The 15,845-nt window shown below is 41.3% G+C and overlaps 1 protein-coding gene across 1 annotated transcript in view; it reads right to left on the bottom strand.

Moving 5' to 3' along the window:
* Positions 1-15,845, bottom strand: part of FLT1 (fms-related tyrosine kinase 1) — a gene marked incomplete at both ends in the record, with an annotated part of 69,402 nt that overhangs the window by 18,849 nt on the left and 34,708 nt on the right. Inside the window, 2 exons of the mRNA XM_010185381.1 lie at positions 4,147-4,255; positions 13,755-13,869. Of these exons, the coding sequence (XP_010183683.1) occupies positions 4,147-4,255; positions 13,755-13,869 (224 nt within the window). The remainder of the gene's footprint in view (positions 1-4,146; positions 4,256-13,754; positions 13,870-15,845) is intronic.

Raw genomic sequence — 15,845 nt, 5'->3', positions numbered from 1 at the left:
ATCTTGATCCCTCACACCTAATTATGAAATGATCCTACATGACCAGTTTAGGCTTAGATACTTAACTTTAAGGCTTAAGTTAGATGAAGTGAATTCTATGCTTGGTGTTGGTAAAAAGCATTGAATTCAGACACAGTTAAAAACAATCAAGGGGCCAAAGTTTTGATTGTGGATAAGTATTTGTATCAAAGAAACTGCTGTGTCTTACTGTACATCTCAAATTGTTCTGATATGTGCTGGGGAAGCCAGAGTATGGGTCTGAAATACTGTTACTTTTTGGCTTTCACTCAGCAAGAGCCAAGCAAAACTCTTGAGATGAAACTAAAGATCCCCTGGGAATGAGGCAAATGAACTATTTTTAACGTAAAAGGACAGCGTGCCAACAGAATAATAAAGTTGCAACTACTTCCATGTTGTCAGGCCTGAAGCTCTTCCTAAATGTGTCTTCTGTGAAGAAAGACTGTTTTCTGAATAAATCTAGGGACAAAAGGAAAATGCACAGGATTCCAAGCGAATCATTTGTTTAAAGGATACAAGCCCCCTAATATATGACACCTCTCATCAATTGTTACAGACTCAGGCTAGCTAAATAATGTGGCTGGGAATAATGTAAAAGGGTTTTATTTACTTTAGTGATTTGAAGCTTCCTGTGGAAATAGCTCCCAGGTTTCCTGATGGAAGATTTTGTTTATCTTTGCCAAGCACCATCAGGAATCTCAAAATAAAATGCGCCCAGTGACATTGGGAAACCAGGGAGATAAGGCAGAGCTGTTCCTGTTTCACCCTCTGTAATTGCAAACACACCCATGCGCCTGCTGTGTGCCAGCAAAATAGCCCAAAATGGAGGGAAAGGGGCAGGCTGGAGAGAAGGGAGCTACCACAGTCAAATTTGGCATAAAGGTGTTGTTACAGAGACTGCTTCCATACCAGCAAGCAGGAGAGCTTTCAGAAATCACCTTTCCCCTTCGCTTTTGTATAAGGCTCACAGCTACTTTTGTGCCCTGAACAAAGATTTGCTTTTAGAAGTAAGTCAGTGTGATAACATCCCAAAAATGTCTATTTGACAGAGGCCATAGGAAAAGAAAGCTACAGCAGAGCCCATGGACTTCATTTTCTACACTCTCAGGTACAGGGTATTAAATTATAGCGCTCTCATACCTCCCAGAAACACATATGCAAGTTGTACTTCAAGCCCAGAAAATATGAGATTTACAATAACTTAAGAAAGTTCTTGTCCTTACTGCATCCCCTCTGCTATACCATCTTGCACTTATTTCCTCAGATCTACCTTCCCCTGAAGGGGTGGAACATGCCACTACCAAACTAGGGCTGCTGTGACAAGCTCTGCCTTCTGACCACCTTCCCAATGTTTTCTACCTACAGAAGAGAGACTCCTCACATCACCACAGCTGCTTCACTGGAGCCCATGTGTTTTCTTATCCCCAGGGCAAGACCTGAAGGAGACTGTCTCCAAGGAAATGGATTCTTCCTGTTCAGGATAAGCTTTGTCTCCATCTGCTCTTTGGAGTTCTTTCTGGCTTGCCCCTTTCACAGAGGGCAGCAGCTCCTCCTCCTACAAGGCATCACCTTCCCCTGCTTAGACACCTCACTTACACTTTGTGAGGTTCAGGCGAGCTTCATATGGCACCTGCAGACCCAACAACAGAAGATAAGCTAGCCCCAAGTTGTCACATAAGACCTGAAGTTTGGACTCATCAAAAGAAGACACTTTGAAGTATTCTGCCTGTTTTAATCACATCCATCAGCACTCAGGGCTCTCATTTTTTTTATCCTGCCAGTGTGTTTTTCAGCAAATGCTGCACACATTTGTTACATTGACGTGAAACACAGACTGTTACTCAGCCACGGAAGTTTGTTCTCAGCCTGAGTTATGATTACACCATATGAGCCCAACTGATGCTCTACATGCACAAAACAGAAGAATGAGCCCAACTTGGTTTTTTTTAAGGAAAAAAGAACAGTATTGTTTAAACAAGCTGCCTTCAAACAGTGCCACTGAACATCAGCAGATGATCAGGACTTTTCATGTCACGCAGTTGAAGTCCTCAGCTCCAGGAACTCAAAGGACAACTGTATTTCAACTTCACCGCTCTATATAGAAAGTTTGCCACCAGTCAAGATATTAAGAATTTCCGTGCCATAATAAAGTGGCCACTCGTCTTTCTGAACACCAGCCAATACAAAGCCTTCAAAGGAAAGTCATAATATTTTGCATGTTCTCATGCAAGCTTTGGTATCAAAAAGGATTTCCTCCTGTCCCTCTATCCCTGGTCAACATCTAAGAACGTAAGATCTAAGTAGGGGAACTAACTCCATGTCACTGCACTAAAATACCTAAAACAGCCATCAAAACTTTGAAAGGGAGATTTGAGTACAGCGAATGGGGCTCATCAAAATACAGCTTAATCTGGTTTCTCGATCTTCTATGTGGCATTTTGAAGACCACGGAGCAAGAGCTAGAGAAGGCCAAATTCAGCATCTTGCACATTAAAAGAGCAACAGCCTCAGTGAGTGACTCTCAGTGACTATGTACAGTTGCATACGAAGACCTCACATAAAGACGAGAGTACAGCTCTGTTGACATGTTAATTTACGGAGAACTATGTGTTGCTGTTTAGCTTTCTGTCTAAACAGACACAATGTAAGGATAGGGATGAAAGCAAAACTGTGATCTGAGAGCAGGGACAGCAGTCATATTCAAGGTGGCAAATGTTCTCGTTACTTCCATTAACAGAACATGGAGATACTCTTCTTGTTTCTGTATCTTATCAAACAACCTGCCTACATGTCACTTGTCTGTTTATACTTCAATAACTACTTCTAATGCTTGTTAACAAATTTCTATATTTATAGATAATTTGCACTGTCTAAATCTGGAAGTGTATTACTACAGGTAATCAGAATATTTTAAAAATATAAGTTTTGGTACAAAGATGAGGAAAGGGACATTTTTCAAACAGGTTTTCTTCCTTTTTTTAAACCAAATCTAGTGAGTGTGTGTCTACTGTCTTTTGATAGCTCTCAGTAGAGTAACAGAATGAGTTACACTAATAATCACTCATCAAAATGATAAGCGAGAGACTGACAATGACAGATAAGAGAAACAACAAAAATTGAACAGGATACATTACAATTCTTTTTCCCTTTCAGCTTCAGGATGATGATTTTAGGATTAAAGTATCAGAACATGCTAACTTTTTTGTCTTTTCTCATAATTTGGAAAGAATTTCATGTCTTTAATGACCTACACTGAAAGGTGTCATCAGCCTAAGTGCTGTACAAACTACCACTTTGTTAACAAAACCAAAATAATATCTTTCACCAGAAAACAAATGCTCTGCTACAGCACCTGCAGACATTATGCTGCTAAATCATGCAGTAAAAAACTCACTGTTTTTTTCAGTAATTCATGAAATCAAATATTTAATTTTTTGTTTCTGAACCTGCAAACATTTGCATACATCTAGTAATGGAATAATAACTGGAAACATATGTGCAGCTAACACAGTGAGTCTTTTCAGAGCCACGGCTCAAATGGCATCCAAAGTTGTCTTTCTCAGAATAGCAAACAAAACTCTGTAGTTTATACCCTGCCACATTTCTAACTACAAGTTTTCATAGTCCCTGAGAGCTGTGAGATGCTGCCCAGGAACTTCAGGTATCTCTCCTTGGCCCACGGTGCCTGCAAACACTAGCACTGCTCTGGACACGATGTTGTGATATCTCCTGGTTGGCAGCAGGGTGAGGCTGTAGACACCATCAGTGTCACACACAAAACTGGCTTAATGGTGTATGAAAATACAGTAAAATTTCACATGTGGAATGATCGCAGAGGCTAGGTGATTTAAAAGGGGGAATTACAGGTTGCTGTATTTGTGAGTAATTCATGTCATGGTGGGATACCTGATGGAGGGATGATTCATTCATCAAATTTGGTGTCCTTAAAAATCCAGACCAGTTGCTGTGAAAAAGCCTTCCAGGATTACCCAAAAGCATTGTATGATTTACAGGTGCACACATTACAACAGTTCTCAGAGTGTGGTATATGAAAAACCCACAACAGCCTAACAGTTACAATCCCAAGACCAGGAAACATGCTTGGCTCTAGTGGGGACTAGATCTTACCTGTTACAATAAAGCTGATGTTTCTTTCAGCTTTCCCCACTTTATTGGATGCCACACAGCTGTAGATCCCAGATGACTTGGCTTCAGCTACAATGAGAGTGCTAGCAGTCTGTGAAAGAAAGAAGAGGTTTAGCTCTCGTTGGATCAGGAACTCAGTTAAAGCTTCCCTTTCTCTTTTTCCTAAGTCACTGTTGACAGTCCCATCATTTAGTCTCCATTCATCCAGTGACAGGAACCAGTGGGGCTATTTAAAGGATATGTCATCATATACAGTTTTGGAAAGAGCGGAAGAATAACAGAAAACAAACTGCTTGGGAGACCCTAATATTATCAGACCCACCATAACCCAAAATCTTTGAATGTGTCTTTCAGCTTGATTTATCTCTTGCTGCTGATGTAATGATTAGCTACCAGACATGAAGCAACATGGTTCACCTGAGGAGATGAGCAGCCTGTAGGTCAGCTGGACTGCAAAGGGAATAGATGAGGCGCTTGGATAATGCTGGGGAAAAATTAGCTCAGTTTGGCACTAAATGCATTTGATTTCTCTTTTGATTTTCTCAAGTAGGTGTTAGATGAGAAAGACAGGAGCAAGAGTTGTTTACTCATCCTCCTTTGGAGTATTTCCTTTTCTTGGACTTAATATTTCCATTATTAAATAATAATATGTTATGTTTCTTTACGTTGTACTCTGTCACCATTGTAGAAGGTCCAAATATTTTCACAAAGTGATACAGCTCACAAGATGAGACCTTGGGAAGCCAGAGACCAACCACACCTGAAGTGCTTTTAGAAAAATGAAAACCATTGTAATAATAAGACCTATACCTTCATGGTGATGGAAAGCCATGGTCTAATGGCTTAGGCACTAAGTGAAAGAACAAAGTTATGCAGAAACAACTGAGGTGTCATTCTAATATGGAGCTGAGACATGGGGCATGCACATGGAGCTCAGCAGCACGACATGCTCTCAGATATGATTTCGTAGCTTAATTTTCTGTCTTTCTGTTTCCATCTTCTGTAAAACATGTGTTAGCTGGAGTTACAGGCAGAGCTGGGACAGTGACAAAATGAAATTATGCAGCCACAGAATCCCATTGTTTGGAATTATTTGGCTTTTCTAAAAACCTTCAAAATATTTTTTGTGCAATTAAGAATACATTCTTTTAAGTCTGCCTGATTGCTGGTGTCCAGAGACAAGCACAAGAGAGTGAGTCAGTAATAAATAAGGACCAGTTATCTACATTTCTACATAAACACTGGCTGAACATGTGCACTGCTTCCTATGTCTCCTACTCAGAGACTTCACGACTATCCCCAAACTCCTTGCTGAACCCCTAAACATGGTTCCCCAAAACATCCTTTAGTAGAAAGAGTATATTACTTTTCCTACTACTTGAGCAAACACAGTGGAGTCAAGCTGTTTGATTTTAGCTTGTTTTAGAAAAGTACCCTATGGCAAATTCAAGACTACAAGTGATGCTACCAGCACCTCTATCCTGTTAAACCATCTCAATGGACTGCTTCCTGTCTGCTGGCAAACTACATCTCATTTCTAGCTAGAATTTTTTAACCTACCTTTTTTGCTCTTCCATGAGATGAAAGAGGCTCAGTAATACCAGATAGATAATTACAGCCCTTAAAAAAAAAAGTCTTGTTTTGCTAAATTCAGTAGGTTGACCTCTCTAAATTCCTAATTACAAAGCATGGGTCCAGCCCTGTCTGTATTTTGTCATCCTCTTTGAATTCTTTCCAGTTTTTAAAAATAATTTCATAAAGTGTGGACACAGGGTGCAACAGCAGGATTCCCGCAGCCATTTTATCAACACTAACTCAGAACAGAAGGAAGTCCCATAACATCTGCCAGAGGGCTAAAATGAGTGGTTATAAACAGCTTTTGCCATCCTAGACTTTACACCAACAAAATTAGCCTTTTTTTATGTTAGCTGGCATTACCTCATAGCACCTTTTCCCAGGTAGGAACAGTGACCTAAAAGGCATGATTAAGGAGAATGAAGCTCTTACTTTCTGACTCCAGGACAAAATCACAGAATATTAGGAGCTGGAAGGGACCTCGAAAGATCATCCAGTCCAACCCCCCTGCCAGAGCAGGATCACCTAGACTAGGTCACACAGGAACACGTCCAGGCGGGTTTTGAATGTCTCTATCCTACTACACACAGAACCAGAGCATTTCTGAGCCTGAAAAATACACGTCAATTATTCCTCCAACAATGACTCTAATGGTTTGGAAATTTTTTTGTACTATCAAACTTTATTTTCTCCTGAAATTATCAAGTAACAGTTCTCAATGAAAAATTGCGCACACAAGCTGAGTTTTACTGCTCCAGTCCACTATGATGTGATTATTTTTATTACACTGAAGACTGTGCATACAGTTACACTTAAGCAGTATGACTGCAGTTACTGACTGGCATGGTTATAGATTATATCTTTTCTTACATATTAAATGACCCTAGAGAACACTCTTCAGCACTTAAATTCAGTAATTTAAGCTGAATGCTTTTCCCCAGCATTGTTTCAGTTTTGACAAACTTGCACAGTCGCAAATACTCCCCTAGCACAGGACAAGGATCACTCTCAACAGGCAACTTCCACGCAACCAATGTCTTTTGGAGGGTAAGGGAGATAAATGTTATGAGCCTTAGAGCCAGACAGCAGTCACTGCTATGTTTACTTGACTAAGGCAAAGAAAGTCATAGTGTCTAGGGAAATGCAAGACTGTCTTTGCAATGGAACAGAATATTTCAGAGACAACATGTCTCTGCATAAATCTTTTAGCTTACAAATTAGTCAAAAGGATAAGATAACATCTCTGTAAATAGTTTGTGAGCCCTCCAGTGGTGCAGTCTGTGTTCTGCATTGTGGATGCCAGCCAAACCCACCAGAGAAGCAGTGTGTACAAAACCAAGCCTGGCATGTTGTTGTTTATTGAGCAATTATGACTGTTTGAGATATGTCTGTGCTACATGGTTCCTCTATACAGCTATTGCTACAAAAAGCGCAAAAGAAAAAGTTCTCACAGCCTTGCATCATCTGGCTTTGCAATAGAGAGTTTCACGCCCTGGATTTGCGACCATGTTATATAAAGAAAGTCTGAATCCAATTGCCACGATCAGACACAACAGGGCAAATCCTTCCTGGCATGCACAGCATCCTGTCCACAAACCCCATTTACCACCAGAGCTTTGATTTTTTATTCCTCCTTTCTGCACCAACCATCTCAGCTGAAGCACTATGCTACAGGCTCATCTCAAAGCCAGGGACTAGGAACATAAATCCCACACTGCTGCTACTTCTGCTGGCAAATAAGAGAGTCATAAAGCTGAAATTCTGAGAGATGGAAGAGGAATTTGCAGATTTGCTCATGGTGAAAACTGCTGAGGAAAAGATTGGGGAGAAAAGAGAGTGCAAAGCAACTGGCATGATCATTTTATGTGGAGTCAGGTTGGGTCAGTCTTTCCCCTGGAGGGTCTGCTTGAATTTCTCTTGTCTCAAAGTAGCTTAGATAGAGGATTCCCACTGCTCCAGGTGATGGCAGAGAAGCAAGAGGAGGTTTCAGAAAATATTTGGTTGAGTCTTTCCTGACTGAAGGCCTCTGCAGATACAGACATAAACACGCTCGATTCAGAGACCGCTGTGCTGATTTCTCTGAACAGCCCATACATTTAAAAAAACAAAACGCTGTCCTTTCATTATTGAGCAAGCTAGTGCAAGTCTGCCAAATATTGTTTCTCTCCTAGTTATGCTTTGAGGGAAATGCCTTTGTTAAAAAAAATGGCAAAGAAATTAAAATATGCTCTCCTCGTCCCCTTGGATTTATCTTTGGCTAAAGGAATATTATTTAAGAAAATTCATGTTGAAATATTAGCAGTACACCATTGGCTTTCTCAGCTTATGACAAGACATACGATCTGCATGCATCATATTTTGGCAAGGAGCACCAGTTCAAAACATCTGGACAACACACTTCCCCTTTAAGACTGCCACAGAAGAAACACCAAAATATCTTCAAAAGCAGGACATGAACACACGCAGAGCACCCTCCTCCTCGTTTGGGTCAGACAGGCAAGTCACTGCTGTTAGCGAGCAGAACTGTGATTTCCTCCTGCATCCTGTGCTGTCCAGCTCGAACAGGCCATGAGACTGAACGCAGCCAGCTGACTCAGAAGGAGATCATGCCACAGACAGCTATGCCATGGGCACCGCCTGCCCTCTTTCCCCAGGCTGCAGGTAGAGTGAGGTAGTGCTCGATTCATGCCTCCCTTGTGCACTGAGGGAGGGGATCGATTTCAGGAGCTGGAGGGAGCTACACCTCAGCAGAGGCAGGTCCCAAGTTCTGCTGGTTTCAATCTCACCAAGGGCTCGGCTCAGCCGGCACCTTCCAGTGATCTGCTTACAAGTGTTGACAGCGATTTGAGTAGCAGGAAGGCCCCAGGAGAAGTTACAATGTGCTGAAAGAGAGGCAAGCTATGCTCCCACTGCTGTATTTAGCCTGGCTTCCTAGGAAGATCACATTGTTTGTCTGTCCATCTGTCTGTCAGCCTGTCCATCTGTCTACTGGCATCCTCTCCTCCCTACAACCTCAATAATTTTTGAATCCATCACTCAATTTCAACCAAAATTGACAGATAAATCAAAGCTCATAAGAACTCATGCAATTCATATAAATCGGCTGTTAAGTAGACGAGAAAGATCAAAATAAGTGGTGTTGTAGTGAGCTAAACAGCTTTCTCTTCTCGTTTGGGTTTCAGATGGTCAATCAGCATAGACATGTTGGCCAGACAGCTAGCATGTGTAAGGACTGAGAATAGACACAACACATGCTTCTTCATCTCATCAGTAACGAGGGAACACATAAGAGTGCTAGAGGTTTAGGGCTTGACACAGAAGATGGAGGAGGATGCATGGTCACACCTTATTGGTCACGTCCAAGAAGGATTGACTATCCTGCACTCCACCTTTATGTTGGATGGTCACAGTTTTTACTGCTACCCACAGTCAGCACATGTGAGGTTGACCCATCATCGCCAGCCAAAACAGAGATGGACAAGAGTGAGCCTAGGTTTAGTCTTGCAAAATCTTGTTATGGGGTCATTACTTTCCACTTTCCCTGAAGGCAAGTGGCTTTGTCACTGAGAAGGGATGGGATCACTAAAATCTTGTGTCAGTAAGGTATTTATGCAGTGGCAAAGAAGGCCATCCATATATATCTATATCTATACGTCCATCTATATATCTCTACATGCATATAAATGGACAGTGGAATCGAGAGCACCCTCAACAAGTTTGCGGCTGACACCAAGCTGGGTGGTGCAGTTGACATGCTGGAGGGAAGCGATGCCATCCAGAGGGACCTGGACAGACTGAGAGGTGGGCTTATGCCAATCTAATGAAGTTCAACAAGGCCAAGTGCAAGGTCCTGCACCTGGGTAGGGGCAATCCCAAGCACAAATACAGGCTGAGTGGAGAATGGCTTGAGAGCAGTCCTGAGGAGAAGGACTTGGGGGTGACAGTTGATGAAAAACTCAACATGAGCCGGCAATGTGCACTTGCAGCCCAGAAAGTCAACTGCATCCTGGGCTACATCAAAAAAAGTGTGGCCAGCAGGGAGAGGGAGGTGATTCTTCTTCTCTACTCTGCTCTTGTGAGATCCCACCTGGAGCACTGCATCCAGTTCCAGGGACTCCCAGTATAAGAAGGACATCGAGCTCTTGGAGCAGGTCCAGAGGAGGGCCACAAAGATGATCAGAGGGTTGGAGCACCTCCCCTATGAGGACCAGCTGAGAGAGTTGGGGCTGTTCAGCCTGGAGAAAAGAAAGCTCTGGGAAAACCTTATTGCGGCCTTTCAGTTCCTAAAGGGGTTCCACAGGAAAGCTGGGGAGGGACTTTTTACAAGGGCAGGTCGTGCCAGAACGAGGAGGAATGGTTTTAAACTGGAAGAGGGTAGATTTAGACTGGATATTAGGAAGAAATTCTTTACTGTGAGGGTGGTGAGACACTGGCACAGGTTGCCCAGGGAAGCTGTGGATGCCCTCTCCTTAGAGGTGTTCAAGGCCAGGTTGAACAGGGCTTTGGGCAATCTGGTCTGGTGGGAGGTGTCCCTGCCCATGGCAGGGGGGATGGACTGGATGAGCTTTAAGGTCCATTCCAACCTAAACCATTCTATGATTCTATACACACAGGAGTGATAAACTACAACTTCATGCATTACTATTTATACACAGTTCCTGGAGGCATATGCTGTGATACAGACCCAGCTTCCATGGTACCTGTTATTGTCAGTGGGAGCCCAACACTGGCTCACAGCATAGGGATGAGGCAGTCAGGAACTTTCTGTTCCAGTTCAGGTTCTCAGGAATGTGGCTCTAGTAGGTTATTTCCCAAAACCATGGGGGTTTTGTCCCACTCCTTCCAACTTTTCCCTGTATTCAACTGCCCTCTTGTCTACTGTCTCCTTTCCTTGGATTTATCATCCTTTCTTCTTGGCCAACACCTTCTACTCTCTCTGATCTGAAGTCACCTTCTTAGTTCTTTTCTGTGCATTCTCCATGTCCAAGACCTTTGTTTACTTCTCCTACAGCTCCCTGTCCCTAGTACCCCTGTACAAGGAGTACTGACTCCTTCTTTCAAAGATGTTGATAAACATACAAAATTCTTCCATTATACTACTTAAATTTCTCAGTGTCTGTTTAGAGAGGCTTCAACAGAAATGTTACTAGAACACTGCTGTTGTCACGGTTTCTCTGTCACCAGAAGAATAAAGTAGCACAGGCTTCCTGCATTACTTTAGCCATACAGACACAGAGTTGGAGGTTTTTCTAACTTTAAAAATATACTTGTGGCTACCTTGATAACCACAAACAAACATCCAACCAATCAATGTACCACAGCAAAAAGCCAAACTGGAGGGACTCAGATGTTGCACATACAGGAAACGAGTGGAACTAACATAATGTCTTTTAAGCAAGGTGAAAACAGTTACCTTGATTGCTGAAAGAAATCTTTTGACCATTTCTTGTTCACCTCTTCCCTTGATTACAATAATGTCCTTCCATGGTCACCCTCATTTCTCTTCTCATGCTAACCCAAATGTGCAATATTTTGAGTTTCTTCATCCATTTCCTACTGCTTTGTCTCCCACATCTTTGTTGTTTCCACTGAGCTTTGACATTGTTTTTACCATGTTTTCTATGCTTGGATGTGGAAGTGGAGTAGACACTGTTTAGATAGCAGGACTCCATTATGTGGAAGTGCCTCAGAGAGCTTTCATAGCTGCTTGCAGCAGCAGAACTGCTCACAGTAGCAGTCCATCAGAGTCAGATACGTGTAATGATATGCTGCATTCAGTGAGCTCAATGCTATTAACAGTCTTACAATATCCCAGCAGATGAGGAAGGGTTTTGTCCGAACCGTGTCCCTTTGATTTTGCTCTGGGAGACCAAGAATGACTCTTGGACTGCAAAGACTGAAAGACTGCAAAGCCTACCGTAGAAAAAAAATAATAATCCTGGATGCTCTAGAGCATCTATGTGTGCACAAATCATGCAACTCACAGCTTGGCCAGGAACCGAGGCTTACAGAGCATTTTCTACTTCTAAAAGTGATCCAGCTGTGCTTGAAAAGCTATGGAAGAGCAGAAATGAAGAAAACTTCAAATAGCTGTGAGAAAACTAAGCGAAGAGATTGTTTCACTAACTTCCCCTTCCCCCATTCCACACCAGGAGCAATAAAGCAATGCAAGGCAGACTTTTCTTGGTTGAACTAAAGAGCATGAAGACTAAGAATACCAAGGAGAATCATAAAGTTTCACAGCAAAACTTCCCATGTTACACATACAGAAACCATCCCTTGGTTCATTACTGGGCACATTTTTTAAAAACGACTGCTTGCCAAAGACGTCAGACAAAACCTGCAGTTCTGCTGCAAGGACCCATTATTAGCATTTTCCTCCAGGGAGGAATTTATTTGCTGTTGACTGGAAGTTGCTTTGATATTTCAGCCACTCCTCTTCCCCTGTCTCCAAAATGCATGACAAACAAGGAGAATGAGGTCTTCTCATTAGACAGCTTCTTTTGCACCCTGTGAGTAGGTAGGACTTCACCCATAGCATGGCTAGATGCCTTCTGGAAAATAACTGGTTCTCATAATCTTTTGTTCATCATTCTCCCTTTGGAATAGACTGTGCCTTTCTGTGCCTGAAGTTATTTCCCTTTCCTCCTTCAAATCCCTCCTCAAGCCTCATTTTTCATGTGATTTTGTATGATAGTTTCCTCTAGGAAGCTGTTTGCTCCCATCTTTGCCTTGATCTTTAGGCACGTAGAAGTGGCTAGCTAAATAGAGCAAATGCCTCAGTAGGATCCAGTCCGTTCCCATGCACTGGAATGATGCCATGAACACCTGTAGTACTTTCTAAATAATACAACAGCAGGAGAAAATGCAGTCCCAGGCCTGATTCTTGGCTGCATGTAAAGCCCTATTTATTTTGTGCTGTGTGAAAGGGCCCTAACATGAGAATAATTACAGTTTATACACATTTTCACATGTGTAAAACTGAAGGCAGTGATCAAGGAAAGAAGATCTATATCCCTGGCGCCCTTAGAATAAAAAAAAAAATCATTTCAGTGTTCCTAGAAATAACAAGCCTAGAATAAGGCAGGCTTTAAAATTTGTAATCTCTTCAGCTATTACTGCCACAAATCAAACTAGTCTGTGAAACCAGACGCTGTGACAGTGGCATGGCATTGTGCATCTTCGCTTGACCTCCTCCATAGTGCAGGCTTTCCAGCCACACCAAATCAAGCTCATTTCACCCAGGAAAGTGCATTTGATCTAGGGCATTATTTAGGAAAACATCTTGATTTTAAGGTTTTGACTGATGGAGAATCCTCCATGCTCCTTGGCAAATTAATCTAATGGGCTTTCTCTCCCACATTAGACACCAACAGATGACAGGCTTTCTCATGCTCCAGAAGTGCCTGCATCACCCCATGGTCCAAAAAGCAATCCTTGACTTGGACTAGACACATTTAGGCAGTTAGTGCAGCTGGGATGAATCCCACCATACTGTTTCTGACTGAGTTCTCTCTTCAAGTGTTATCTGGATAAATCTGGCCCTTTAATTTTTATAGCAATAAAAGACCTGGCTATCTAATAACCTAGGACCACATCTGTGAATAAACTCTCTAATGAGAGTAAACTGTTTAATTCTCATAGGAAAAAAAAAACCAACAGGAAATTGTGCAATGTCACAAAATGAAGCAAAGATGTCCTGGAACCCTGTCTTTGTGCTCTTGAGGTGCCCCAAGATACTACAGACCAGCTCTAAGCAATAACCTATGGTGAATCCCACTGATACACCTTTCTGGCACATCTCTTTTCTTAATATGACTGCATGCAGAAATAAGTGCATCTCTACACCACAGCAGATAAATACCAAGTATGAAATTTGTTTGCATATATGCAGTTCTTCAAATCTGAACAATATAAAAATACCAGCTTCTTCACTGTTACCTTGATAGCATCTTACAGTGTCTTTTCAATGAATGCTGTCACACAGAAAGGTTATCTGCTCCTAGGATTCATACCTTATTTTTGCCCTCTATTACAGCTGTTCGCTCAGTGATGCTTTGGATTCTGTTTCCTATGTTGCTGCCAGCTTTCAAGATGAAAGATCCTTCGGTATAAGAGCAAAAGCCATGCCTGAAGACAACAAAAATTGAAGTTTTATTGATCTGGTGACAGACTGAAACATTCAACACATAAGAAAAACAACTCTTCTGGAAACATTGATCAGTCAGGGAAACCACAGGTTCTGTGATGATCAGGCAACTATAGTTACTTTTCATAAAATCTTGAGGTTCAGAAGCTGATGATGGGATCCACTTCCACAGCCCCTCCTGGAATATTAGCTCTCCGGAGTCAGTGTTAACAGTTAACCCACTGTGCCTGGGAGGTCTGAATTTACAATCTGATTCTAATTATAGGGCTGTGCAAGACCAACATCCCATTTCCAATGCCCCTGGTTTCAGGCTTGTCTTCAAACATGAGTTCATATGATTTTCAGACTTAAATTCGAGACAAGTAGTATTTGTTTCAAGATCCATTTCATAATGTGTTGGATGTCATTTCACTATGTGCACGTTCTTTTTTAGTTATCATGAAAAATGACGAAAGTTCTCATTTCTGAATGTCTTCCTTAGTTCAGTTTACAAAATGGCAAAATAACAATACTGGGGTTTGATATCTACAAGACATATAGTAAAAATAAAAATAACCCTGAAGATTAGCAAAATTAAATTAAACAAAACTATACTAATTGCCAAAGGGATTTAAATGTTCATTTAATCTGAAAAAAAATCAAAGTCATGTTAATGAATGGAAATCTCAGGGAAAAAAAATGTTTTTGCCTTATGTAACAAAATTGGCTTGTAATCAGAACATTCAGGTGTGGTCATGGTAGAGCTAATTTGTTTCCCAAAGCCTAATCTGGTACACATGGAAATAAACACATTGGAATGCTTCTTGAATATTGTCTGTCCCTACTCTTCTTTGAGGATATCTAGTTTTGCTTTTCATCCAATATTTAGTTGTTGCTTGTTCAATTTCAGCTTCAACAGCAGAGCTTAAACCCTTCAGCAGGGCCAAGCTTTATCAAATATCGTATCTTCCTTTGATCTTCCATGAATCTGAAGGATAATGACTGTAGTATCTGTAATCAAATATTTCTGACATGTGTATCAGTTGTCTGAAGAAATGACCTTTAAAGCCCAGTGACTGGATAACGGCATGTGATGCGATCCTGACCAAAGAATGAGGTTCATTTCCCTCCAGTTAACCATGCAGCTTGCTTAAACTTTGTGTTGTTTATAATATCAATGGTACTCTAACTTTACATGCTTGTTTTTAATTGCACAGCTTTGCATCAAACTGGCCAGTGTCTTAGCAGATATTACAGCGTAAAGAAATGATGATATGTAAACTAACTTGGGCTGTAACTATTAGCACAAATACATGACTGTCTGCTCAAATATCTTAACATGCAATGAGAGGCTCAATGAGCTGAAAAAGCCAAAAAACCAGGAGCAGGCCATTGTCATTCATGCAAAAGAAAATACAAAGAGCAATAGTATGGAAAGAAAACCCTGTCCACAGACATTTCTTCTAGACTCCTGTTTAAAAGCCAACTTCTAATACATTACTGTTGAGGCCAGGGTGGATGAAATACAGCTGCACTAAGACAGTTGACACATTCAGATAGGAAAAAATGGTTAAAATTTTTTCAGAAAGGTAGGTCATTTACTTTGCACATTTAACACTTTAAGAAGTCTGGTTTTGTAACAGGATTAGAACACAGAAGACATGATAATGTTGGTAAGCCAATAGCATTTCCATGCCATAGCAGATATCAGAACTTATTTCATGATGCCAGTATTGTAGGCACACAAAATGGCTGTATCAAAGGCATGCTTTTTTGACTGGATATTTTGGGCAATCTCTGTACAGGAAGACAGAATGAGAGCCCAAAATCTCACTTCATCCATAGTAAAAAAGTAATTTTTAAATTTTTTTCCATTCCTCATTGAATGAATTTATGGTGTTTCATTACAGTGTTGAAAATTCGTGCTCTTTACTATAAAAGACCTTACTGAGACATATATTCTGGTAAAGGACAGGAA

Source organism: Mesitornis unicolor, unplaced genomic scaffold (genome assembly GCF_000695765.1).
Source record: "Mesitornis unicolor isolate BGI_N332 unplaced genomic scaffold, ASM69576v1 scaffold1815, whole genome shotgun sequence".
NCBI lineage: Eukaryota > Metazoa > Chordata > Aves > Mesitornithiformes > Mesitornithidae > Mesitornis > Mesitornis unicolor.
The sequence above is the reverse complement of the archived record's forward strand: the minus strand, read 5'-3'. Positions and strand labels throughout refer to the sequence as shown.